The sequence below is a fragment of the Limulus polyphemus genome, unplaced genomic scaffold, assembly GCF_000517525.1.
Source record: "Limulus polyphemus unplaced genomic scaffold, Limulus_polyphemus-2.1.2 Scaffold1049, whole genome shotgun sequence".
NCBI classification, from domain to species: Eukaryota; Metazoa; Arthropoda; class Merostomata; order Xiphosura; family Limulidae; genus Limulus; species Limulus polyphemus.
This window is the reverse complement of record NW_013666659.1, coordinates 29,775-39,358: the sequence shown is the minus strand read 5'-3', so window position 1 is coordinate 39,358 and position 9,584 is coordinate 29,775. Positions and strand designations below refer to the sequence as shown.

At 33.1% G+C, this 9,584-nt stretch overlaps 1 protein-coding gene across 3 annotated transcripts in view; it reads right to left on the bottom strand.

Annotated features, from left to right (window-relative positions):
- The window catches only part of LOC106461868 (3-hydroxyanthranilate 3,4-dioxygenase-like), a 27,506-nt gene that overhangs the window by 15,894 nt on the left and 2,028 nt on the right, over positions 1–9,584 (bottom strand). For all 3 annotated transcript variants that reach the window (XM_022388943.1, XM_022388942.1, XM_013921731.2), the window contains exons 3-4: positions 7,708–7,814; positions 3,172–3,305 (exon numbers count right to left, since the gene is read on the bottom strand). In XM_022388943.1, coding sequence (XP_022244651.1) covers positions 3,172–3,305; positions 7,708–7,814 — 241 coding nt within the window. The remainder of the gene's footprint in view (positions 1–3,171; positions 3,306–7,707; positions 7,815–9,584) is intronic.

The following is a 9,584-nucleotide window of genomic DNA, read 5'->3' as shown; positions in this document are numbered from 1 at the left end:
TGCAGGTTTTCTTGCCACTGCTGTATTCACTCTTTCTGTTCCTTTTCTCGTACTTCTTGTTTCTTTTGCTGTTCTTGTATTGCTGCCATCAAATCTGCTAAGCTGTAGTTTGATTTGGCACTTCTCGTTTCCAATTTGTTATGTCTCTGTTTGTTTGTTAATTTTCCGTAGAAATTCTTTCCCAGAAACTTCAGCGATATAAGAATTATTTCAAGAATGATGAAATAAGTGAAGAGTAGGTACATTTTGGGAGTACAGGCAAATTCATTTTAGTTAAATTCTATAATTTTTTGTTAATCATTCAATAGTTTTCTATCATTTTGGACGGGCTTTTATACTGGTTCTGTTATATTTATCTACCATTCTTTTGAGGATTACAATTCTGCTCTAGACAAAACTCTTCAATCTGAAGATAATTAAAAGTTAAAGTCTCTGAGTACTTTTTATTATTATCTATGGTGAAATTAATAATATTGTTACATCTCTGATCATTCGTTTGTTAATTTTCCATAGAAATTATTTCCGATGAAACTTTAGTGATACAAGTTCTTTCTTAAATAAACCTTTGCAATACACTTAATTTCCACAGTAACTTTAACTTAAACACACGCTATAATTCACAACGATTCATGCACTTTACTTAAGGTCAGTACCGTGCTTGACTCAATTGTCTGTCTCTGTCTGTCTGCAATTATGAAATTATCACTTTATTTGCCGGCTTATATACTATAAGAGCACATGTCTAGCAGATGCTAGGACGTTTGACAGGTTCCTCGATCTTTCTAGAACTCCAGCATGTGCTCCCAGCGTCGCGCGACTTCCACTGTCGTAACAACTATTTGCAAAACAGCTTTAAGTACTTTATATATTTTGATAGAGCATTAACTGCTTTAGAATTTTGTAGAAAAAAACAACATGAATGAATTTCTATGATCATTTCAAAACGGCTTACTGTACAGCCATATTTGGCAAATGTTTTTGTGAATCATTCTATAATTGTAAAACAGCTGTCATTTTTCAAAATATCTTGTTTTGAAAATCATGATATTTAGAATACAATGCTTTTTTTTTGGCAGAGGAACTTACATTTAACTAAAATTTTAATCTATGCACCACAGACCAGATAATGGTCTATTGTTATAAATACATAACTGCCAGTTTTTATAAATAGAAATCATAGAAGCAGTAACACATATTATGGACTGTTTACATTGTAAATCTAATTTTACAAACTCTCACTAGATGGCAGATAATGCATCATCTTATCATAATAATTTTTGTTTGTTTGTAATTAAGCACAAAGCTACACAATGGGCTATCTGTGCTCTGCCTACCACGGGTGTCGAAACATGGATTCTAGTGTTGTAAGTCCACAGATATACCGCTGTGCCACTGGGGGACATCATAATAATTATGAAATTTATTTACTTAATAAATTTCTAGATGGCAAGAAAGTGTTACGATAGCAACAGACTCTAATCAATAATCGTGAAGTTGCCCGTTTCAAGAAACTTCATATTTGTTGAACTGGCATAAAAAGAATGTATGATGGTTTTTTTTTGGTTTTTTTAAAGGAATAAAAAATAGAAACATCTTAAACTCGCTAGTATATAGAGGAATTGACTGTTTTGTTGTTACCATGTTTTATTTGTAATAGCACAAAATATTACTTGTGGTTAGCTATCTCGTAACCTAAAATAAACAAGAGTGAATCCTTAATAGCTGCGGCACTTGAAATTCTCTTAGGCAGGATTAAAGTAAATTAATATACGAGGCCTTTTATTTCTTTTTATTAGCTATATTTTTGTGTGTCAGCAATACCAAGCGCAGGGTGCGCATATAGCCGATTATATTTTATTACTCATCAGGATCTCTACCAGCCTACACTAAAATTGAAATTATTTCAGGCAGGATTAGAGTAAATTAACCTACATGAAAAGATTTGACTTCCTGGTTTGGTTTGTTTTGAATTTCGCGCAAAGGTAAATGAGGGCTATCTGCACTAGCCATCCCTAAATTAGCCATTGCCTACAGTTGGTCGTCTGCAAAAAGTTAAAACTCTATATCATATTCAACACCACAAATCCAGTAAAGTAAGGGTAATATTTAATAGTTCTAAATATGTAAATAAACATAGAGAAAAACTGCTTTGTTATAAATTTATAAACAGTTATAAATTTTGAACGCCAGTGGATTCTCATCGGACGTTAATATCTTTCCGAAAGTATTACTGAATTCTCATCGGACATAAGTGGTTTTATGAAAATATCATCTTACTTCGACGGTCCAACAATTCAGTGTCTGACAAAGCTAGCTAGCTTCTCGGCAATTGTACGTACATCGACTTAAAGTTAACTCGCTGGATATCAAGGAGACTCTGGACTAGAAAGAAGATTTTGTGTTGTTTGTAACTTATTTTGTTTTATAAAACTTTGCTTGTGATAACTATTTGTAATAATTGTTGTTGTAAATTGTACTGTTGTATATATATTAAAATGTATTTGTGTGAAAAACGAAGATGGTGTGTGTCAATCTTGTTGGCAAATAGTGTAAACTAACTAAAATATCGGCTTTGGACTATTTCAAATTCACAATACGTAACATTCTGAAGACGTTAATAATAGCATTGCGGGAAAAGGATCTTATTTTTATTGCTGATTCTTTCATTTCGTTTAGTTTTTGCTTTGTATACACATTTCAAATATGTATATATATAATTTATTGTATTGTACAACAGCAAATTTCACTTACTACATATAAAGTTAGTATTAAGTAAGTAAACCTTTAAAATGTATAAATCTACCTGCGGTAATATTTCGTTAATTATCCAACTGTTCAAACAACCTATAAGACTGATAAACCTTCTGCTTTATTGGTATATTCAGTTTAGTAGACTTTGCTTCGTTGCCTGTTTTGGACGCCATTTTGCAATCCCCATGTTAGCACGTATCTTCGGCTAAGATGAGTGCGCGTTCTAGTGTTGAAGATACAACAATGTACTTATTATTATATAACTTCAGGGGCTAAATGTCTGATGCTATTACTGTGCGTCACAATTAGACAGCTTTATTACAATACAGATGATAATACTCTAGATTCAAAATACAAGAGTTTGGTTAAAAATCGCACGATGTCTATTTTGTTCAGTAAGCCATGAATACATTCACTTACCAGGAACAGGTAGTCCAGTTTTGTACTGCTGTGATTCAATATATTCTTGAATGATGGGTGCTAATTGCCTTCCCAAATCTTCACAGTAGAACCATCGTTCAAACAATACTTCTGTAGTGTTGTCTACAAAATACCTAAGACGACAAGCTTATTGTTACTCAAATAAAACACACTACAATATTTGTAAGACAGAAAACATACTTATTAATTTAACACTTAAAACGAAGTCTGTATACGTGTATTAAAATTAGAACTGTTTACGACTGTCTTTCATTGACAATGGTTAGTTATTCATAAAACACTAATGATTTGCTGGTTTATTTTGAATTGCACACAAAACTACTCGAGGACTATCTGCACTAGTCGACCATAGTTTTGAAGTAATAGACTAGATGGAAGGCAGCTAGTCAACACCACCCACCACCAACTCTCGGGCTCCACTATTTACCAAGGAATAGTATGATTGACCGTCAGTACAAAACATCCCCATATCTGAAAGGGCGATCATGTTCGAGGACGGGATTCGAACCCGCAACCCTCAGATTGTGAGTTCAGTACCCTAATCAACGTACCATACATACAGAAAAAAAAAGCCAACTGCAACTGATGCTTTTAAGTCTTTCACTATTGTCTTTTCTTTTCATTTATCATCGATTGTATGATTTTTCGATTTGCTCCTAAGTTTTATTATCAAAGTTTAAGAACAAAAAGTAATCGAGAATTAAATTATAGAAAAAAAAAACCCCGAAAAACATCAGGTTTATAATCCAAAAATTGTGGATGTGGGTTTGTTGAACATGTTGAAGATTTCCGAATTAAATTACCTGTACTGAAGACTTAGTTTCTTGCTTACTGGGTCGGCAAATATCGTAATACATTGTAGTAAAGTATATTTTAGGATATAATATACATATACATAACCTAATGTATAAAAATACATTTGAGTATACACATCACTACATTCATACTACCTTGTAGTACACTATTGTAGGATACTATAGTAATAATACATAGTAGTGGAGATTTCTACAATATATTGGTATCCTACTTCTCTGGATGTGGGTCATATGACACATTTTACAATCACTAAACACTTTACAATAGTGTAAAAGTACTGAACATAACACAAACACATTGAAGTTTTTCAGTGTTTCTAAAGCAACTCAACCAAAGTGTTAAAAAAAATTTTAAAGTCATTTTTTAAAAGTATAAATTCTTCTTAGCATGTGTACAAACTAGCAAAACGTTTCTACAAAATGCAAAGGCTCTTAATTCTTTCGTCGTATTCAATTTTATAAACATTACAGAATACTCAATTCTTCACAATATATGCTTGATACTTGAAGCCGTTGGGACTCGGTGAAACTCTATAATTATCGTACTGCGGAACAACAAGACAATTGTACGTTTCACAAATAAATTATGTACTTGTGATTCGTACAATTGTCTTGTTTTTTCTCAGTTCTTCACAAAATGCTTATTGCTAGGGCTATAAGGAAGAATATGTTTTGACATTCGAATATTCAGAACACATTATAGAACAAAGATTCGAACCGTCGATAGTATTAAGTTGCATAACTTACTAATGACGTCACTATAAATACTAGTTTATATTTAATTGAAAACCTTTTACTTTTCGAGGTAATTCATAGAAATGAAATAAAACATATAGTTAGAAAATACTCTATATAAAACACTAATCATGTTTCATATTTCAAATAAAATAAATGCACATTACTTTAACTTGTTTATGTACGTGTACCTGATGTCATATGCGATACTCATACAGCTATATACTCTGTGCTTGGATTACAAAAACATTTCATTCCAGCTGATTTAAAGAATTGCAAGTGACTTAAGCAAAACAGACTTATTTAACAGTTACTGTTCTGAGCAGGTTGGATCATAATCATTTTACCATATAAAACTTAAAATGAGTTATTAGTCTTAGCATATATTTTGTTTTGTAGTTATTCTTCCACAACTATTTTCTTACATATTGTACCCTAGGCATTCAGTACATTTTATTGAAGCAATGTAGCCGCTAAACATATACTCCTGTTCTGTACTTCACCATAATGCTCTTCTTCAATGCTCGGAAGGAGCTGCTACGTACATAGTTGTACTTTTTTGTCTTGCTACTAATCGTAAATCAATGGGATCTTCGCTATAGAAGACACTGGTGAATATATATTATTCATTTTTTAAAACTTCTGTGTATATTACAAGTGTTCTTGATAAAGAAAGTCGGTCAAGGAGGTTAAACCCTAGGAATTCAACATTCTCTTGTTTTAAAGTGACAGTGACCATTGGCCACGTGGGTAACGCCTGGACATTGTTGTTTTTGTATGTAATGCCATATTTTCTTAATCTGAAACAGAAAGGACGAGGATAATTATATAACGGACAGAGATATAGATTAAAATATGAATCCAAGAACTCTCCAGTAAAGGTAACACAAAGTACACTGCCCTTTAAGCTTTGTGTTTCTGTGTGAGTAAAGACTATTTCACCGAGCTTAAATTTGTGTCCAGTCTCTTTCTTTGTTTCATACGCGCGCGCGCGCACACGCACACATAGTCAAGGTTAAGATTATTCAGATTTTTGCTCCGTAAAAAGATCTGTAGAAACCTCTTGTCATTCAGCAGCTCCCACCTGGTTACTGGAAAGGAAAATGAGTAAATCTGAGGATAACACGGTGGCAATAATATGAATATCTGAAGGTAGTGGCATTTTGAGTCCTAGCAATCCCAAGAAGGAAACAAAATACAAATTAGTGTCGATTGTGATTACTGCTACAGAACCTTAAGATAAAGATATATACAAACGCAAATTAATTTCAAAGCAATGGGCTAGTAGGCTACAGCATTATAAACACATTGGAAGATGGCATGTAATTATAAAATAGCAAATAAATATTGTACATGATGTTAAACAACATAGAGAATATCCCAAGTTAACAAAAATCAATGAAAAATAACAAACCCTATTTCCCGAAGAATTGAGAAAGTTTTAAAGGTGGACCTTTCTTTGTCAGGGGCAAACTGAAAAAATGTCCTTGATGGGAAAAGGTCTACCTTTCTTTGTCAGGGGCAAACTGAAAAAATGTCCTTGATGGGAAAGGTGGACCTTTCTTTGTCAGGGGCAAACTGAAAAAATGTCCTTGATGGGAAAAGGTCTACCTTTCTTTGTCAGGGGCAAACTGAAAAAATGTCCTTGATGGGCTAAAACATTCCGATCATGGGATTTCTCATTTTTGTTTTTCGAATAAATATTGTAATCTGTGATGCTTTAGATACTGTATAAGTTAATATATTGTTTTTATCACTGAAACTACCATTTTGTTTAGCGATTGCAATAACCACACACCATAAAACAGTTCCCTAACTGGATGATTGGTATACTACAAAGCCTGGTGAATGTAATATATTGTACGCCAGCTTTCTTCGTTATTGTTTGGGAGGGAGGGAACACCCTCATAATAATACCTTCCCAGAACCCATGAAGAGATCTTGGTGGCCTTCAATCAATGAACTGTGATGACGAGTTTCCCAATGAGGAGAAACAGCTCTTAGTTTGGTGGCCTTCAATCAATGAACTGTGATGAGGAGTTTCAGAATGAAAAGAAACAGCTCTTAGTTCGGTGGCCTTCAATCAACGAACTGTGATGAGCAGTTTCACAATGGGGAAAACAGCTCTTAGTTCGGTGGCCTTCAATCAACGAACTGTGATGAGGAGTTTCACAATGAGAAGAAACAGCTCTTAGTTCGGTGGCCTTCAATCAATGAACTGTGATGAGGAGTTTCACAATGGGGGAGAAACAGCTCTTAGTTTGATGGCCTTCAATCAATGAACTGTGATGAGGAGAAACAGCTCTTAGTTCGGTGGCCTTCAATCAACGAACTGTGATGAGGAGAAACAGCTCTTAGTTCGGTGGCCTTCAATCAACGAACTGTGATGAGGAGTTTCACAATGGGGAGAAACAGCTCTTAGTTCGGTGGCCTTCAATCAATGAACTGTGATGAGGAGTTTCACAATGGGGAGAAACAGCTCTTACTTTGATGGCCTTCAATCAATGAACTGTGATGAGGAGAAGCAGCTCTTAGTTCGGTGGCCTTCAATCAACGAACTGTGATGAGGAGTTTTACAATGGGGAGAAACAGCTCTTAGTTCACTAAACATGTAGTAACATATTCGAATTACTGATTAGAAAAAACATATATAGGGACACATATCTTATTGAACTTTATTTAAAAATTTACTTTGTGTGTATAACATCAAATATTAATACTATGCATTTTATATAATTAATATGGTGATATCTAGTTTGGTATGAATTTGGGAAAATTCGATGTTAGTTGTTTAAATCCACAAACAAGAATCCTTATAAATGACATTTAACATGTTAATTCTATTTGTTTCTATGGTAAAAAAAGTAATAATTCTTTCAACTTCTACAAAAATTGTCCATCCTTCCTAACAATAAACTATTTACATAACTATGTTTTCTATAACAACTTTTCAAATCTTGGATACCTGAGGCAGTCCAGTTCTTCAGGTTTACGATCCCTTTCTGCCACAAATCCAATGGTGTTAGCCTGACGCTGGGGGGAGTGTGGAATCCGACCAGGAAGAAGGAAAACCTAGAATATATATACAAAATCAGTCTCAAACACTAAGTTCAGAAAACTTCATCTTAGAAGGACACCAGATAAACGAAGCCTAAAAACAATTACGACTACCCAAGATATAGGTTATATAAATTCAACTATGACACCGATTTAAACAAAACTGCTCATTAGTAACATAAGTTTTCATATCCTTATACCGTTGATGATGGGTTAACATGACTGCACGCGACACAACTGTTAAACAAAACATCAGGACTCTTTTCACGATAAACTGTATAATTTCAGCGAGCTTTCGGTCCCTCTATAGGCCCTAATCAAACACTTATCTAAATGAATATAGTCTTATATCACGATATGACTAACACTCATACAAGTTTACACATCCGGTTATATTTTCAATAACTTATTTAAGTTGTTTCTAGAGAATACCTAGAATGTTCTATATAATTGCAAAAATATAGAAAGAAACAAGAATACATTATACATACAAGAATCAGTGAAACATTCAGTTCAAAAGCTAGTAAAGATCAATGTTAGTTAACGCATATATTCAGTTACTCGATCTATTAGCTGTGCAATCATACAAGTGTATTTATTTATATACTAGTAAGTTGTTCTGTTGAATGTAAAAACTTTATATATGAACTAAGGCCTACAACTGTGTACAAATGATAGTAGCCTGTAACAATTGTTACAAAGGATATATATATATATTAATTCACATTAATTTCACAAAATAATTTACATAAACACCTGTCATGATATAAAAGACTGTTTCGTTCAGATATTATTGATTAATTTTGTTTTGCGAGTGAATGTTTTATTATTGTTTTGTTTTTGATTAAAGAAAAAGAGTTAAAAGCAGATTATTGTAGAAAGTTTTGTTAATAAGTCATTGATGTTGAGAATATCAAACGTCACATGCAATATATTGACGTCGATAATATAGAGGCAGACATACAATTAGGTAAAAAAAGATATAAATAGCGTGAGACGAGGAGGAAGCAGCAGACAGACAGAAGCAGAATACAGCAAAAGAGAATAAAGCTGGTGTGAAGATAACTACCGTAGAAGTGATAGGCCTAACGGTTAATATGTTAGAGTGAAACTACCAGTAGAAAGGATTATAAGAAAAACAATTTTATTTGGTCATAGCGTAGTTCTAAAGTTACTGAATCTGCCTGAGTGCACTTTGACAAAAGGAACAGAGGGTCTTCAAAAGAAAGAAGACCAAACAATTACGATAACTCGCGCCACAACTGTAAATGTTAGTGGATTACAGATAATACTAGTGCGATAGAAATAGAGAAGACAGTTCGGCTTGTCAACTGAAGTTCTAAAGTAATGGAACAGGTCTAAGTGAATATTTAGCATGAAGGAGAAAAACTACATATACAGTATTTATTATATGTCCATAATACCTATAGTGTTGAATAATTTATTGTACATACGTTAACTTGTCCCGAATATATATATATATTATTTTGAAAACAAGTAAAGTGCGTGTTGTTTATTCAACGTTGAATTTATCGCTAACAAGTCACAGACACCTACTGTAGAAGAATCCTAAGCAAAAGAACAACATAGCATAGATTTATAATATTAAGAAATATAAGTAAAAGCCTTTTTTATTTTGACAATTGGCGAAAAAAATAATAATATAATAAATTGTCAAATTTCTGACACCACCCAACGATAGAATACGTTACCCCAGTATTTAACGTTAGTATTGTTGTCGCCAGTTTTTTTATATATATATATATATATATATATATATATATA